The following is an 18003-nucleotide window of genomic DNA, read 5'->3' as shown; positions in this document are numbered from 1 at the left end:
CCTCCCAATCTTGCCCAGGCAGAGAATCCGGAAATCTGACTCTACCTGGCAGAGAAGCAGGCTGACTACTGGCTGCTTTTCTGGGTAGGATGGGCAGAGGCCCTGAGGACACAGCCTTGTGCCCGGTCAAGTGCCTGTCCACTTACCACGAGGCAATGATGGCACTGAGGGCCTCCAGGACGTCGGCAGCGGCCAGGCGCTGCTGGGGGTCAAGGACCAGCAGCTTCCGGATGAGACACACGGTGTTCTCAGAAACCCGTCCATCCCTGAGGCAGGGAGTTGGGGAGGAGGGCTCAGTGGGTGGTGCTGGGTCTGTGGCCAGGATGCCCAGGCTCACTGTGCCGTTTCCCTGCCTTGAGCCCATCGGGCCGGCTGCCCCCCGCCCCCCGGGAGGCAGGACTCACTCAGGGATGGTGTACTCGGCAGCCTTGATCTTACGGAAGAGCTCCTGCGGGATGCTGTCGTAGAAGGGGAACTGGCCGTACAGCATGGTGAAGAGCACCACGCCCAGGGCCCACATGTCACTGGGCTTGCCACGGTACGGCCGGCCTGCGGGCACACACACACCACACTCAGTCTTCAGGCCACAGCACCACCGCGGCTCACCAGCCTGGAATCCCACCCAGGACCCTCCACCTGCCACCCTCACTTCCGGTCCCCCCCGAGCCGTCCTCTGAGCTCCTGCCCGTGCTCCCCGCTCCCCTGTTCCTCAGGATGCGCCTCTCCTGACCCCCAAGAGGAGGGCTCACTCAGCACCTGCTCACAGCACCTGCCCCGCCTGGCCAGATGGCGAGCCCCTGGGAGCCAGGCCTGGGTCTGCAGCCCCAGCACCCAGCACAGCAGGTCAAGAACGCTGGCACAGCAGATAACTAGCTGGCTCCAGATGAGCTGGCCGCTCCGCCTGTCACCATCCCCACACCCTGCCTGCCTCCTTCACAGCCCAGATGACCACTTGCAGGTCCCCTCCTTTGTCTACTTGTGACTCCCCGTCTCCCCTCTAGAAGGAAAGTTCGCAGGTGCAGGTGCCTTCCTGCGGTGTTCACTGCTGAGCCTCAGTGCCCAGCACGGACCCAAGTATTTGCGAAATGAAGGCTGTCCACTTAATTCACCTCTCTGTGAGAGTCTCCTCATCTGTAAAGCGAAAAGGAGCAGAAATCTAACTGAGCACCCGCTTCAGGACAGCACTGGAAGAAACACTTATTTCACTAACTGCTCCACAGCTTGAGCACACTGCGGCCCAGTGATCTGCTCTGTCCAGGGCCACATGGCTGCTCAGTGGGCCCACATCTGACTGTCAGGCCCTGCTGCTTGCCTGCTTTCAGGGCAACCTGTCCACCCACCCAGCAGCAATACAGCACCTCCCATGTGCCAGCCATTGTCTGACCTACTCCCCCAAATGCGAAATATGAAGACTACTGGAGCGTTTGAAAGCCCTTGGCCCTGCCCACTCCTTGCGATGCACCTTCTGGTACACCAGCAGGCTGTGGCAGCCTGGACCCCAGAACACAACTCCGTTCTCCGTGGGCGTGGAAGAGATGCTGCCAGGCACCGTGGCGTCATCTCCCTGGACGACCAGGGCCCAGTGAAGGGCACGCAGTTTCACCGGGAGAGGGTGTGCCATGTGTGCATGGCAGCGCCATTACAGGCCTCAGCCTGCGTCTTCAGAAGGTACCACGGCACCTTCAGGATGGCACTGCCGCCTACCACAGAGGGCTGCTGTGGGGAATAAGCACCTGCCCTGGCTGGTATAGCAGGTAGTTCCGTGGAAGACGAGCTTCTCCCAAGCTCCTTCCAGGCTGTGCCATGCTTGGCTCTTTCCAGTGCCCGGTGCCAAAGAGCAGCTGCGGTGACTGTGTGGCTGACCCCATGGCCGACTCGAGGACAGCCCCCTTTTCCTAGAACTTGCTCCACCAAGTGGGGTTGCCAGTACAGAATCTATTACTTGTACCACCATTCTTAGCTCTGTCTGGCTCCAGAAAAGGTGCTGCCTCTCCTCCTGTGTCTGGAAGCTGCTTCCTGTTGAGCTGTCCTGCTGGCTTAGGCAGGAAGGATCTGCTTCCAGGACCTGCGTAGGGTTCCCTCAGCCCGAGCCTCTGCCCTGACCTGGAGGTATGAATGGCCCCTCCCCAGACAAATTCGCTGGGAGCCTGACCTGGGCAGGCGACCTTCCCTGGGCTTTGGCTTCTGAGGGGACACTGTACCCGCAAGCTTCCCTTTCAGGAATGATCATGCCAGACACTAGGTTAAGGGCATTACATATATAGATATATAATTTTTTTTTTTTTTCTGAGACGGAGTCTCGCTCTGTCGCCCAGGCTGGAGTGCAGTGGCGTGATCTTGGCTCACTGCAAGCTCCGCCTCCCAGGTTCACGCCATTCTCCTGCCGCAGCCTCCCGAGTAGCTGGGACTACAGGCGCCCGCCACCACGCCCGGCTAATGTTTTGTATTTTTAGTAGAGACGGGGTTTCACCGTGTTAACCAGGTTAACCAGGATGGTCTCGATCTCCTGACCTCGTGATCCGCCCGCCTCGGCCTCCCAAAATGTCGGGATTACAGGCATGAGCCACCGCGCCTGGCTGGTTAAGGGCATTATTTAATCCCTCAGGTACTACTACTGCCATCCCTATTTTATAGATGAGAAAACGGAGGCCCAGAGAGGTCTGTAACTTCCTCAAATTCACACGATTATTAGCCAGACTATTACCTCCATGAGGGCCAGACCAGGTCTGCCTTTCCACAGCTCCATGCCTCATGCCCATGCTGGGCACATGGAGAATAAATGAAAGGGCAGACCTGGGTCCAAAACCCACATGGTAGGGCTGGTACTTCAGCTTCTAACCCAGGAGGGAGGAGGCTGAAGTCGGAAGGAGACTGGAGGCTGTGATCATACAGCTGGTTCAAAAGCAAGGCCAGAATGAGAACCCAGGTCTCTGGTCTCCCAGCCAAGGACTCTCTCTGATTCATCAGATTCCTTTGTTTCATCCCCCAAGACTGGCACAAGTCTGGAAGAGCCAGAAGGATAGGCTGCTGGCAACAGCAGGGAGGGCCACAGAGCCTCAGACTGCAAATGAAGGCCACTCTAGGCTGGTGCTGCAAGAGAGGAGTCCCAACCAGGGCCAGCCCCCAGCCCGAGCCCTGCAAACAGGCACAGCCCCACTCACAGGCTGGGTGGAGGAAGCAGCCTGGCTCTATCTCCTATGGGGATGCTTTGGGGATTACTGTGGAGGGTACCAGACTGTGCTGGGCCACGGGGGTGGTGCCCCAGGAGTTAGGGTTATACCCCTGGCACCCAGTTCCCTCTAGCAGAGGCTGTAGTGACTCTAACCAAAACCCCCAGGTCTGGGGAATGGTGCTACTGTCTTTGCACATGGGCAGCCCTGGGGACAGGCCTGGCTCTCCAGCAGAAGCGGCAGTTGGGGGAGCCTCTGAGGGAGTTCTAAGGGCTTGTATTACAGCAGCCTGCTCACCAGGACATGTGTGAAGACCTGGGACGCGGCTGGCTCTGCCACTGCACGGAGAGGGTGCACTCATGTGTGGGGTGGGGATGAAGGATCTTGGAGACGACCCCGAGTTCTCCATGTTGGAGGGATGGGAGCTGGTGTAAGCCCCGGTTCCCTAAAGAATTTGGGTCAAGGACAAGGCGGAAAGAGAAAGCAGCAGAGCCGACAGTGAGAGAGATGGGAGAATGGGCTTTAGTGGGAGGCAGCCCTGGGGCTGCGCCTCCATTTTCCAGTTTACTATTTATTAGCTATGACTTTGGACAAGAGATGTCATCTCTCTGAGCCTCAATTTCCTCCTCTGTGAAAAAAGGACAAGATAGATACTGGCCTCACAGAGTAGCTGTGTGGTTTAAACAGATAATGCGAGTCACGCTCAGCACAGTGTCTGGAACTTGGAAATCAGATCAGTGGGCAGTAACTTTATGAGTTTTTTTCTTTTTTTTTTTGAGATGGAGTCTCACTCTGTTGCCCAGGCTGGAGTGCAGTGGCGCAATCTCGGCTCACTGCAACCTCCACCTCCTGGGTTCAAGCGATTCTCCTGCCTCAGCCTCCTGAGTAGCTTGGATTACAGGCAACTGCCACCATGCCTGGCTAATTTCTGTATTTTTAGTAAAGACAGGGTTTCGCCATATTGGCCAAGCTGGTCTCGAACTCCTGACCTTGTGATCTGCCTGCCACAGCCTCCCAAAGTGTTGGGATTATAGGCATGAGCCACTGCACCCGGCCTGTGAGTTATTTATTTGTTTTGTGTATTATCTGTCTCATCCTCACTAGAAAGTCAGCTCCATGAAGGCAGCAATGTTTGTCTACTTTGTTCCCTGTTGTCTCCAAAGTGTCTAGAACAGAGCTTTGCAAGGCCTGGGTGGCCCTCAGCAAACAGTAACAGAATGAATGAACACAGACAGGGAGTGAGGGCTCTGAAACGCAAACTCACAGTGGCACACTCAGTTAAGAACTGTTCAGTGGCTTCCACTCGCACTTGAAGTAAAGGATGATGTCTCTTAAAGAGGCCCATGTCAGGCCTTGCCTCATCTGGCCCCTGCACACCTCTCTGGCTTCCCCTTGAACCAGGCTCCCTTTCTGAGCAGCTTGCAATTGCTCCAACGTGCTGTGCTGCCTCTGGGACCCTCAGCCTCAGCCCAGTCACACACACCCAGGGAATTCCTAGTTCCCCTTAAGATCATAGCTCAACTGTCCCCTCGTGGGGAAAGTCCTCCAAGCACCCTTCCTCCACTCTCACAGCAATCCCGTTCCTCCCTAGCACTAATCTCAGAGGAATTAAACATGCATTCATGTTACCATTACGTCCTCTACCTCCAACAGACCGAGCATTTTGTATGGGGAGGGACAGTACTGGTCTGGGCCCCAGTGAAGCCCCAGCACCTTGCCCAGGGCCTGCCCACAGATTTGCTGAGTGGATTGTCACAGAGCCTGGCTGTATTGAGCTTAGAGGCCCACTGTCTGGCACACACACGTACCGCTGAGCACGTCGGGACTGATGTAGGCAGGGCTCCCTCTCTGGTCCTTCAGCAGGTCCCCCTCGCTCACCAGATGCTTCCCGAGGCAGAAGTTGGTGATGGTTATCCGATGTGTCCTAGGAGTGGAAGACAGAGTGAACAAACCTCGGTGTCTATAGCAATAGGCACAAGACACGCGGGCAGGGCACACCTCGCTGGGCCAACCCCCAATCCTGAACAGTAGGAGGTGGGCTTCTTCTCGTCAGAGGGTGAAGCAGCTGCCCCGACCCCCTCTCCAGGGAGCAGAGCAGAGGAATCAGGCCCCAGACTTTTCTGGCCACCAGCTGAGCTGTCCCAGCAGGGATCGGCTTCTCTCCCAGGTACCTGAGTGTTGCACAGGCCATGCCTGGACCTGCTGCCCTGGCTGAATCTCGGGGTACAGCTTAGGGCTTAGAACAACTTTCAGAGACTTCTCAAAAACAGCCTCATGTAATATTCCAGACTTGGAGTGATCTGAGATTTAGTTCAATTTCCTCATTCACACACGAGGAAAAAGAAGTCCAGCAGAGGTGAGTGACTCCACCTCGGAAGGTGACCCAAGGGCTGGCCCTGAGCCACCTCCGCACCATGGAGTATGTCAGTTCTCACTTGGCCCCACAACCACCGCAGAGGAAGAAACTGACAGTGGCCAACCAGGGGAATTTTCTAACTGTCCTGTTTCAGGTGATACAACAAAGGCACAGGGAAGTGAAAGGACTTGGCCAAGGTCATGCAGCTGGTGAGCAGAAGAGCAGGATCCAAGCCCAGGTCTGCAGGGCCCCAGACCTGTGCACATAACCGACAGCTGCCTCATGCCCAGATGTGTCCCTGGGAAGGGCCCCAGGCCCCGAATGACTTTTCCTTCTGTTCCATCAAAGCTGACTCATCCCTTACCTCGTACTTGTGACTCTGCCCTGGCTAGAACATCACAGACCCTCCCTCTGAAAGGCGTGGCGCAGGGCAGCTTTGGGCTCTGATCCTTTGGAGAAAACTCACATATAGACAAAAGGAAGTGCCCTGAGAGGACCCTTACACCTTACACCACACCGGGGGCTGGGAGGGTGGGCAGGCCCTGTCTAAGAGGCCTGGGTAAGGTTTCCTGGCCCACTGGGGCAGGCAGTGAGGAAGGGTGCCTCTCTACCTAACTGCTCTGCTCCTGTGTTGGCTGGCTGGGTGGAGAAGCTGGGGGAGAAGCTGGGAGGACAGCAGGAAGGAAAGCTCCATGGGGGCCTTGGGCTGCCTCTCCCTACAATCAACTCTCAGAGTTCTCAGAGGCACAGGGCATGTGTGGCTGCTGGTGGATTTCCCCAGGAGCTGCGTCCAGGAGGCTCTGAGAGCCCTCGGTGATCTTGGGGAATTCTGCTGGCAAACGGCTTGATGCAAAACAAAGGCCAGCCTGTCCTCTGGATTCCCCATGGAAACGCAGACTCCAGTGCCTACACAGGTCCGCCCTGTCAGCTGCCATAGGAATCTGACTGGTGGCCCGCGGACGGCTAGAGCCTGAGCGCACAGGTGAAGAGTCACTGCGAAGGGTCACTTGCACGTCAAGGAGTGGACTGCTCTAGCTCTGAAGCTCCAGTGCCGCTGCCCTGAATATGGGGCTGCTCAGGCCTCTTGTCCAGAAGGTTCCCACAGAGCAGAGGCATTGAGGGTTTTCTCCCCTGGTCAGAGATGGCTGCGGAAGCTGAAGAGGCATCCTGTGGGTCTCTGAGGCTCAAGACGCTGGGAGGAGGACAGCTCAGGAGAGAGTACAGTGGGTTTGGGAGTCAGGTTCCCAGTCCTGGCTCTGCCACTTCCTTGCTGTGTGAATCTCTTGCTAAACCTCAATTTCCTCATGTGTACAACAGTGAAATCCTAGCACCGAATTCCATAACTGGGTCAGGATTCAGCAAGATAAGATAAGCTCATGGAGGGCACTTAGCCCAGTGCCTGGCAAATAGTAGAAGCTGGTGTTGTCCTCTCATCCCCGATGGTTGGCACACCTGGTAGGAAAGACTCCGTCTTGGAGGCGGTAGGGGAGAGGTGCCATGGTGTGACAACAGGCCCTGGAGAGCACATGCCAGTGTGGCTGAGCTTTCAACTCAACACTGCTGGTGGGACTTTCCCGCCCTCTGCCAGGGCACGGGCAGGCGCAGCTGAGGCTCTGCAGGGCTGAGCGGCAGGCGCACTGGAGTCTCTCCACAGGAAGCGGCGCGGGCAGCTCCAAGTCCTCCTGAGGTTTGGAAACACTCCCCTGCCCCACCACCACCCAAGTGGGAGGTGCATGGCTCCCTGGGAGTCCCAGACCCCCTAGTCTGGTCCTGACAGGAGGGGGCAAGGGCAGAGTGGGACGGAGGGAGGGGACGTGCGTCAGTAGGATCGGCTCTGAGTGAGTCACGCTTTAGCTATGGCCCTCTGGGCGGCCACAGTGGTTTTCTCCTTTTCTAGGAACTTGGTATGTTGCTTGCCTACCAGAAAGAAAGGAGGAAGCATAAAGACCCCACAGCACCTCACATAACCCCAGAAGAGGATTTCGAATTTCGATCTTTTCAAAATCCAAAACGGGGTGAACTCGTCGTTGCAGCTGCCTTGCCAACACCTCCCCCTGTCTGCTCCTTGGGAGCTCTCTGCTCTGCTGAGAAGGGCTCCAGCTGGTCCGCCTGCTGCTCCAGTGGAGTTATAGCCTGGCATGATGGGTGGGAAGGAGCTGGAGTGGGCTGGAGCTCCTTCAGGTCAACTGAACGAGGTGAGAGTGGGGCCCCAGAGCGGAGGCTGTGCCAGAGGACACACACGGAGCAGCGAGTCTCTCTGCACCACACTCCCCTGCCCCTCTGGAGCGCCCATGACTCAAGTCAAAGGCAGCCAGAACCTCTGTCTGCCCCAAGACACAAAAAGGGGCATTTATCAGATCCAGGAAGTATAACCAGGACACTGGGTATGAGTGAGGCATCGGCATTCTGCACCCTGAGGAGCACGCACTCACACTCACACTCACAGCAGAGCTGCTACAGCCACGCCAGCGTGTGCAGGGAGGTGCGACCCCTTGACTATACTCCCAGGACCAAGGGGGCCTGGAGAAGTGAAAGTTGGAAGCAAATCCCCCAGTGACACAAACGGCCAGGAGTGCTGGTGTGGTTAGCAGGCATGAGCCCGGCACGTTCCCATGACAACCCCGGGATGTTCATTTAGAGCCAATGAATGGCTGCTGTGGAAGGCCTGGGAGCTCTCTAGTCCAGCTGGAGGGGACATGGGCTCTGCGGCCAGATGGATTTAGGAGCCCAAAAAATATGCTCTCTCTTTGTGAACAGCAAGCCTGTAGTCCACAGCAGGATGGGACTGGCCCAAGGCCCCAGAGAGGGCCAGGGGAAGGGGCAGGACCCAATTTCCCAACTTTATGACAACTGGCTCTCCACAGCCCAGGGCTGGTTTGCTCAGGGCTCCCCACCACCTCCTCTCACGATGCAGAGCTACGGCTGGGGACCGCTGGGCCCTCACCAGGGGTGTCCTCGTTGGCCACGCAACATGCAGCTGGCCTCATCTCCAGAGACGTGGGCCCCTGGGTCCTGCTCTCCTGTCTCTCAGCCACAGGCTCTCCAGTCCCGGCTAGATTAGCATTGGGGTGTGCTTGTGGTGCGCCAAACCCCATCATATTAGGTGGCCTCACACCCAGGTATTTGCATCTCAGGCCAATCTTCCCAGGAGGCCAGGAGGACCTTCACTTTCACAGGTGAGGAAATGGAAGCTCAGAGAAGTGCCTGGTACCTCAGTATATGAATTCAATCAATAAGTAACCAAACGACCACACTCTCACGGTCTCCAAGATAACGAAGAGGTGGCACTGGGAAGTGAGCCAGGTCTGACCCCCTTGTCAGTGCTGCTTCCGTCCTCCCCAGCTCACTCACTCAGCCAGTCCAGGGTTCAAGCAGCTCTGGAATTTCCTGTTTCCCTCCCTTCCCCTTGCAGAGCATAGCAGGGCAAGGTTCTCATCCCTTCACTTTCTCAGCCTGGCAAATCCCAACTCATCCTTCACAAATCGACTCAGATGGCAGCCACTGTCCCTCCACATGCCCCTTGCCCTCTGCACGCTGGTCATCCACACACGATACCATCTTCTGGGCAGTACCCCATCAGAGGGTGGGCTCCAGAGAGTAGTGGCGACCACTGAGTTTCTGTCTGCAGCCCCAGCACCAGGTGGTGCTAGTCGAAGGATGGAGAAGGCTTCGCCGCTGAGGTGCACAGCATCGTCCTGACGGCCTCTCAGGCTGGAGCTATGGGATCTGGAGCCCCCAGCAGTAATTCCCCATCAGTTGAGATGGGGCACAAGGCAATGCCCCCTCCCCGGAGGCCCACCTCCAGGCAGCTTCTTTTCCTCTGACCACTGTGGCTTTGGCCTCTTTAGAGGACAGTGGGCCTCGGGCCCCTCCTGGGCTGGGCTGGCCACATCATGGAATGAATCACCCACCACAACACTTCTGCTGTGAGATTCAGGCTGCCTTTGTAAGCCCTCCAACCTGCTCAACGCCGAGTTGAGAGGTGAGGGAGGGAGGCTCAGAAATAATGGGTGGGGGCGGAGTGGGGGAGATGCGCCCTTCTCAGCCCTGCATTTTGAGGATCGTGGTAGCCCACAGAGTGGGCCCACTTCCTGCTGGTCCTGGGTTCCTACATGGTTGGTGGTCCTTCCAACATGGTGAGACAGTGGTAGCACTGTCCCAGATCACTCCAAAGAGGCCCAGGACCCTCTGTCGAGGCGGGATGACAACCTGAAACCAGGGCCGCGCTTGGTCTCCCTCTGCTGCTGGTTCCCCAACAATGTCGGGGTGGGCCGCCAGATCCCTTCCAAGTCTAAGGCATGCTCGCCCTGCTGCTGAGACAGCTGGTCGTATTTTACAGGTAACCACTCACAGCTGCGTCCCTCTCCAGGAGGCCCTCTTAGCCAAAAGAAGCTGCCTTGCCTAAGGGAATGTCCCTCCCTAAGGACAGCAGACATTCAGTGACTGATTGCTGTGGGGGCACAAAGCCCATGCGTGGGCCATCTGCAGGCCATCCCACTCTCGAGTTTTTCAGGCTGAGGCCCTGCTGGGACTTCACTGCAGTTCAGCTTCTCCCTCTGCCTAATTCCACCCCCTCACCCTGAGAGCACTTCACAGTAAACCTTCTGCACGTAAACCTCAGAGTCTGTTTCCTGAGGAAACTGACCTATGACAAGGCCTCATTTTGCTCGTTCCTTCACCCCATTTGTCCATTCAAAAAATATATATTTTTTTGTAGAGATGGGGTCTTCACTATGTTGCCCAGGCTGGCCTCAAACTCCTGGGCTCAAGTGATCCTCCCGCCTCAGCCTCCCAAAGTGCTGGGATTACAGGCGGGAGCCGCCACACCTGACCATTTAGTCCATTTTTACAGTAATTTTCTGCGTACCCACTAGGAGCCAGGCGTGACAAATAAATGCACCAGGGAGGAGATCTAAAGTTCTTCCCAGAGCTCCCTTTCTGTGGCTCAGAACTCCCAGTCTCAGCACGCCCCCAGTCCCCACGCTCATCCCGTCCTCCGAGCCCTGGGATTCCTGGAGGAAGTGGGTTGTTTTGAGTCGGAATCCTCATGAGGACACTGCCGGGCACTGGAGAGTTGCAACGTGTAGCCCGCCCCAGCCCCGGGGTAACTGTATGGATGAAGAGACAGGGATCTTACCTCTTGTTGAGCACCATGTTCCCCAGCTTCAGGTCTCTGTGCACAATATTTTTCTGTAAAACAACAGGTGTATGGTTTATATTGTCAATGTGAGACGTGGGGTCAGGGCCCACCTCTCCAGGTGTTCGAGAAGGCGGGAAAAATTCTATGATGTGTCTCTTTAGGCTCCGAGCACAGGCAGATCAGGACAGTTCTAAGTTCGCATGACCTACGCATCTGGATGGGGAATGAATGTGCACCTAGTCAGTGTCTCCCCATCTGTGGCAGCTTCTTTAGCTCTTTCTCCCCTCAGGGCAGTGGCTGGTGGGGAAAGTCACTCATTTTTTTCCCTCCATTAGACATTCCATGGACAGGATGGATCTGGGGGTTAGGGAGGAGGTGTCATGGCTTTGTGACTAAGTACCACAGGCTTGGCCCACAGAAGCGGTGCACCGGGAAGAGGCTCAGGCTCTCCTATCCTTTGTCCCAGTGTGCCTGACACCTCTAATCCTACAAAAAGCTCAGATGTGCTGTAGTTGCTTTGGTGGGTATCTCACTGTCATCACTACATGGAGGTGGACACCAGGCCTCTTAACTGATGGGGAATTACCACAGCTGGGCTGCAGGTCAGCCCTCACCAGGAAGGTGGCCTGCAGGGTGGCACTGTGCCTCACCCTGTGCACCTGCCATTCAGTCACTCTTCTTTTGGACACTCCCAGCTGCAAAGCACACCTGGGTGCACAGGACAGAGCTGCCTTCCGCTCAGCAGCAGCAAAGGTGGCTTTCTGTGGCCAGAAGGCGCGGCAGCAGGGTGTGGCCTCACCTGGTGCAGCGCCTCCACCACGCGGACCACGTCGTAGAAGATGACCACAGTCTCCCTCTCGCTGAGCCTCTTCTCCTTGATGACGTAGTGCTGCAGGTTGATGAGGTCAGCGGTCTTGTCGCTGAAGTCATGAGCACAGAGGCAGTCCAGGACGAGGCAGATGCGCTTCTTCATCTTCTTAACCATCCGGCTGGATTCTGTGTCCTCAACGATTTCACAGGTGCGGTCCTGGGAGGCAAGGGGGCAGCGCACGGCTTGGCTGTGAACTTGGCAGGGCCAAGGCCAGGGCCTGGGACTCTCCTCTGGAGTTGGACACTCACACCAGTGAGGGAGCCTGGAATTAGCCTGCAAGTGCGGGCCATAGAGGACTGAGGCCCGGGCAGCCTAGACCATGGGGCGGCTCAGCAGTGTGCAGCCTATTGTTTGCCAAATGCCAGGACCAGCAAGAGGCTGAAGCTAAAACATCTCAGGTGGAGGCTTAATGCTTTGATCATAATGCAAAGGATTCAGATCAGGTCTCGGCATTTAAAGCCCAAGGGCCCTCTTAGCCCAGTGCTCAAGCAGCAAAAATGGGAATCCTCCCTCCATGGCACCCAGATTCCAGTACCACCAAGAGAACCCCCTTTTGATGTCTAAGATGGTGGAAGTTAGAAAGAGGTCAATCTTGGCAGGCTCCAGAGGCCACACAGGTTCTGTGTGTCCAGGACACCTGTTTTCCTCAAGTGACTTCCTGCTTTCCTCTTTTCTCAGAAAAGAGGACTGTCGGGACGCAGTATTCCCGACAGTCACATGATGGCTAAGAGTGACTCTGACCTCAGACTGCTGGGTTCAGGCCTCAGCCACCTTGTCTTAGCTATGGGACCTGGGGCAGTTTGCTTACCCTCTCCAGGTCTCTAGTTCCTCACTGGTAAAAGGGAGCTAGTAATCCCTCCCTCACAGCCCAAGAGAAGTAAATAAGACAATCCATGTCCTGTGCTTAGGTCCTGCACTGCCAGGGCTCAGGAAGTGGGTACTGCCACCAATGTTGTGGCTGCGAGATGGACACAATGGTAGCAAACTCTAGACCCATTTTCCTTGCTGAAAGGTATTTCGAGTAAGACAAAAAACAGGTACAACCTGGGGACTTCATCTGACCAGCTTGAGGAAGTCCTTGGTGTCATGCGGGGTAGACTGACTGTTCCCTCTGGGCAACTCCTGAAGGACTGAATATCCACAGTTCTTCTTTTTTTTTTTTTTTTGTGAGACAGAGTCTCACTCTGTTGCCCAGGCTGGAGTGCAGTGGTGCGATCTCGGCTCACTGCAGGCTCTGCCTCCCAGGTTCACACCATTCTCCTGCCTCAGCCTCCCGAGTAGCTGGGACTACAGGCGCCCGCCACCAGGCCCGGCTAATTTTTTGTACTTTTAGTAGAAATGGGGTTTCATCGTGTTAGCCAGGATGGTTTCAATCTCCTGACCTCGTGATCCGCCCGCCTCAGCCTCCCAAAGTGCTGGGATTACAGGCGTGAGCCATCGTGCCTGGCCTCCACATTTCTTCTTAAGAGCAGGACCACACCACCTGTCTGCTTTTCCTAGCACAGTGTCTGGCACACAGACGGTACACTAGAAACACTTCTGATCACCCAGGTTCTCTCATCCAAAATGACATGAACTAAGGCCAAGCTTCTGAAGATATCAGAGACAAAATACCAAGAAACCACAATCACCCTCAATTTGATTTCATGTTTATGGGGATACTCTAATTTTTGGAGTTGCCTAAAAATACTCTGAGTCACCTCTAATTGCAAATCTAAGAAAAAAGACCTTGGTGGGGTGTATACATGGGGGTGGGAAGTGCTTTCCATTTGTTTTATTTCAGGAACTCAAGCTGACAAGGAGTTTTTATTGCCTGAACAGCAATGATGATGACAGCGTTCCCGCAGCAGCTCGGTGCTTGACACAATCTCATTCATCGTCCCAAGCACTACTGGAGGTAGGTACTGTTATCACTATCCCCATTTTATAGATGGGGGAATCTGAGGCCTAGAGACCTTAAGTGACTTGCCCAAGGTCATACTAGCTGAATCCAGGACTGTCAGCATCAAAATGTGACTGCTCTCTCTGGCACCGTGCTGCCTCTCAAACAGCAGGTCTGTCTTAGCAAGAGCTGGTCCTGGCCAGCAAACGGCTGAGGGCTCAGTGGATGCTCGGCTGAGGGCTCAGTGGATTCTCAGCTGAGGAATGGGGCTGTTCCCAGGCCTGTGAAGGAGGCCTCCCGGTCATTCTGAACCCAACTCTTCATTTCTGGAGACACAACTTCAGTGCTGCCCCAAGAATGGTTCTTGGCAGGTACACACTGTTAATCAATACCTTTCCTTTTTTTTATTTTTTTAATTTTCTTAATTTTTTTATTTTTGAGACGGAGTCTTTCTCTGTCCCCCAGGCTGGAGTGCAGTGGCGCGATCTCGGCTCACCACAACCTCCACCTCCTGGGTTCACGTCATTCTCCTGCCTCAGCCTCCCGAGTAGCTGGGACTACAGGCGCCCGCCAACACGCCCGGCTAATTTTTTGCATTTTTAGTAGAGACGGGGTTTCACCATGTTAGCCAGGATGGTCTCGATCTCCTGACCTCGTGATCCGCCCGCCTCGGCCTCCCAAAGTGCTGGGATTACAGGCTTGAGCCACCGCACCCGGCCAATCAATACCTTTCCTAAGGGACCTGGCCACCTGCTCTTCCACCTGCTCAGGCATTCAGTTTGCCCAGCAAATAAATGTCTCAAAAAAAAAAAAAAAAAAAAAAAGGCCGGGCGCGGTGGCTCACGCCTGTAATCCCAGCATTTTGGGAGGCCGAGGTGAGCGGATCACGAGGTCAGGAGATCGAGACCACGGTGAAACCCCGTCTCTACTAAAAATACAAAAAATTAGCCGGGTGTGGTGGCGGGCGCCTGTAGTCCCAGCTACTCGGGAGGCTGAGGCAGGAGAATGGCATGAACCTGGGAGGTGGAGCTTGCAGTGAGCTGAGATTGGGCCACTGCACTCCAGCCTGGGTGACAGAGCAAGACTCCGTCTCAAAAAAAAAAAAAAAAAAAAAAAAAGACAAGGGCCCTCTTGAGACAGAGTCTCGCTCTGTTGCCCAGGCTGGAGTTCAGTGGCGCAATCTTGGCTCACTGCAACCTCTACCTCCTGGGCTCAAGCAATTCTCCTGCCTCAGCCTCCCAAGTAGCTGGGACTACAGGCACGTGCCGCCACGCCCAGCTAATTTTTGTATTTTTAGTGGAGACGGGGTTTCACCTTGTTGGCCAGGATGGTCTTGATCTCCTGACCTTGTGATCCACCCACCTCGGCCTCCCAAGGTGCTGGGATTACAGTTGTGAGCCACCGTGCCCGGCGTGGGCCCAGGTGTCTTTAAGTGACTTCTTGCTTTCCTCTTTTCTCAGAAAAGTGGCTCTTCAAAGAAAGCCTGGCTGCTGTTAAAATGCAAACTGTGTGCATTCCTGGCTAGGCTATAACCATCCCCAGAGGAGCACAGCTAGTGTGGCCCAGCCTGACTTCCAGCCCAGCCCACCCCCCCGGAAGTCCTGATGTACCTAGCATGGCAGGGACACCCAAGGGTCACGTGAGCTGCTCGTATGGCTGTGGCCCCAGCAAGTGGCAGCCCCCAGAGCCAGCCAGAGGTGGGCACGAAGGGTGAGGGGGCAGGCCGCTCACCTGGAAGAGGCCGTGGTGGTGTACCACGCCGTCCTGCGTGTGCAGGAGAGACAGCAGTGAGTACTCGGTGTGCAGCAGCATCTTGCCCTGCCGCTCCTCCTGGCTCTCTATGCCTTGGTCCCCCCTCTCCTCCAGGGTCAGGATCTTTAGGAAAGCATAAAAATAAAACCAAACCCAGAATACCTCACTTTACACAGCAGAACGACCAGAACGGGGGAACATGACATTTGTGCACAACACACACACAAACACACCAAGTGAAATCGTTTTTCTTAATATGATGGCGATGTAATTTATGCACAGACAAAACTCTTTAAATCAGAAGTTGTTCTGAGGGAGACTGTGAACTTGATTGCTTCTCGGGAAGAAACGGCGCTACTCTTGTTCACAGTGACGCAGGTGTGAAGGTGGAGGAGGGAGGAGTGGGTTGGCATGACAGGCCCTGTTCCTGAGGCACCCTCACCCCCATGTCTCACTTACCTTCAGCTGATAGAAGTCATCCGTGCCATCTTTCCTCGCCAAACACTGCACAATGCTTGGCACCGGTGAGTTGCCCAGACGGGGACCTACGGCACAGAGAGCTGCTGGTCTACTTTTCAGAAGCCCTGGCTGTCATGACGCCAGGTCACCACGTGGTCTTTTACTAGACCTTCTATTCAGGAGGGCACCACAGCTCACGTGCACTGGACCGACCCTCCAAGGTCTCCTGGTGGAGAGTTTTCAAGGTCTCCCCTCCAAAAATAGAGGGGATTGTGTGCTCTGCCTGGAGCACGTCCAGCTTTTGCAGACACATTTCCCAAAGAGAGGTTTTCAACCCTGGGCACACGCTGGAATCTCTAGGGAGCATCTATTAAAAACAAGAGATCCAGGCTGGGTGCGGTGACTCACACCTGTAATCCCAACACTTTGGGAGGCTGAGGTGGGAGGACTGCTTGAGCCCAGGAGTTTGAGACCAGCCTGGGCAACATAGTGAGACTTCTTCTCTACAAAAAATAAAATATTGGCTGAGCATAGCGGAGCATACCTGTAGACCCAGCTACTTGGAAGGCTGATGTGGGAGGATCGTTTGAGCCCAGGAGGTTGAGGCTGCAGTGAACTGTGTCTGTGCCACTGCACTCCAGCCAGGGCAACGGAACAAAGCCCTGCCTCAAAAAAATCAACAAAACCCAAGAGATCCTGGATCCTCTGAAGAGCAACTTCAGGTGAGGAGCCAGGAAACTAGAGCTGCAACAGGTTCCCCGGTGATTCTGATACAGCCATCTGGCCCCTGTTCAAGTGCCAGCTTTGGGGACCTTCTGTACTTCCGGAGATGCACAATGCTCACTGTTCCGTGACAGCACCTTGCCCGAGCTTTCAGAGTGGAAATCTGATGCCACAGTGCCACTGCTGCGTGAAAAACTCTTAACAAAGCTCCGCTGCTGTTTTCCTTTTTACCAGTGAAATGTTCAGAGACCCACTGCTCTTAACATACCATCCAAACGCCTTTGTCTGGTCCCCAAGACCTTGCATGATTCCGTTCCTGCCCACCTTTCTAACTGAGGACGTTCCATTCCCTGTCCCATGCCGTACTCCAGCTCCTGATGTTGGGCCCCTAGTTCCCAACATGGTAAGCCCTTTCCTGCCGCTGGGCCTCTGCAGTGCTGTTTCTTCTGTCTGCAATGTTCTTCCCCAGCTTTTCCCACAGTTGCTGCTTCTCCTCCTCAGGTGTCAGCTCACATGGTGCTTCCTCATAGACAGGCCTTCCTTGCCTGCCCTACCTACGGGCCCTTCTCATCTCACGTCATCGCGGAACTTCCTTCAAGGCACTTGCACCACCAGTGATGACTGGTGAGTTGTTTACTCTGCTTCTCTGTTTCTCTGTGAGGGCAGGAACTTGTCTGTCTTATTCACTGCTGCATGCCTGGCAAACAGCACAGGCCTGGCACGTAGTAGGTACACACCATTAACTATGTACTGAAGGACTGGAGCTGGAACTATCCTGTGCCTGTAAGTCCAAAATGCTGTCCCAAAGTAAAACTCGCGCCCGGTCTCCGGCCGCAACCCTGACTATAAGCAATTTGGACTGCTGGTCCTTATGCATCATGCAGAAATGCTCTGCGGCTCCTCTGGCCAACTGCCAACACCTGTGCCAGGATTTCTGTGCCAATCTAAATAAATTTGGGGGGGCTATACAAAATGCTTTGTGAAAGTATGCCATCCAAGAATGGCATAAAGCAGTGCCTTGAATGATAGATCCTGGGTTTTCATTTTATTTTATTTCATTTTATTTTATTTTTTTAGAGACAGAGTCTTCCACCGTTGCCTAGGCTGGAATGCAGCAGCATGATCACGGCTCACTGTAACCTCAAACTCCTCCTGGGCTCAAGTAATCCTCCTGCCTCAGCCTCCCAAGTAGCTAGGACTACAGGCATGTGCCACCACGCCCAGTTAATTTTTATACTTTTCTTGTAGAGACGGGATCTCACTATGTTGCCCAAGCTTGTGAAGTCTTGAACTCCTGGCCACAAGTGATCCTCTCACCTCGGCCTCGCAAAGTGCTGGGATTACGTAAGTGAGCTATTGCACCTGGCCAGAGCTTGGGTTCTAATGCAGCTAATGACTTCTAATGGGTGTGCTTCCTGTGGGCACATCAACATTCTAGGGGCACACATAGGATTCTCTAGGGGGAGAGTTGGAGCATAGCTATTGGCTAAGGCTGATCTAAGGCCGGTATGGCTAAAACACTGACAGCTCCTGGTACAGAGTGACCCAAGGCTTGGGTCTTCCACTGATATAAACATACTCCATTTCAAGTAGTGAAGCTAGGGACCAGGCTTGGGGCAGGGCAGGACCACACGCCACTGTGGGTAGGCC

The 18003-nt window shown here is 55.0% G+C and overlaps 1 protein-coding gene across 8 annotated transcripts in view; it reads right to left on the bottom strand.

The window, feature by feature from the left end:
* STK40 (serine/threonine kinase 40) overlaps positions 1 to 18003 on the bottom strand; it is a 46894-nt gene that overhangs the window by 4087 nt on the left and 24804 nt on the right. For 5 of the 8 annotated variants that reach the window (XM_063627917.1, XM_063627918.1, XM_063627922.1 and 2 more), the window contains 7 exons: positions 15631 to 15716; positions 15151 to 15294; positions 11466 to 11693; positions 10664 to 10716; positions 4979 to 5094; positions 405 to 549; positions 147 to 266 (listed from right to left, as the gene is read on the bottom strand). In XM_063627917.1, the coding sequence (XP_063483987.1) occupies positions 147 to 266; positions 405 to 549; positions 4979 to 5094; positions 10664 to 10716; positions 11466 to 11693; positions 15151 to 15294; positions 15631 to 15716 (892 nt within the window). Of the gene's footprint in view, positions 1 to 146; positions 267 to 404; positions 550 to 4978; positions 5095 to 10663; positions 10717 to 11465; positions 11694 to 15150; positions 15295 to 15630; positions 15740 to 18003 lie in introns of all 8 variants that reach the window. The other 3 variants (XM_055254724.2, XM_063627919.1, XM_063627921.1) reach the window with 3 other exon arrangements.

This window comes from Symphalangus syndactylus, chromosome 12 (assembly GCF_028878055.3).
Source record: "Symphalangus syndactylus isolate Jambi chromosome 12, NHGRI_mSymSyn1-v2.1_pri, whole genome shotgun sequence".
NCBI classification, from domain to species: domain Eukaryota; kingdom Metazoa; phylum Chordata; class Mammalia; order Primates; family Hylobatidae; genus Symphalangus; species Symphalangus syndactylus.
The sequence above is the reverse complement of the archived record's forward strand: the minus strand, read 5'-3'. Positions and strand labels throughout refer to the sequence as shown.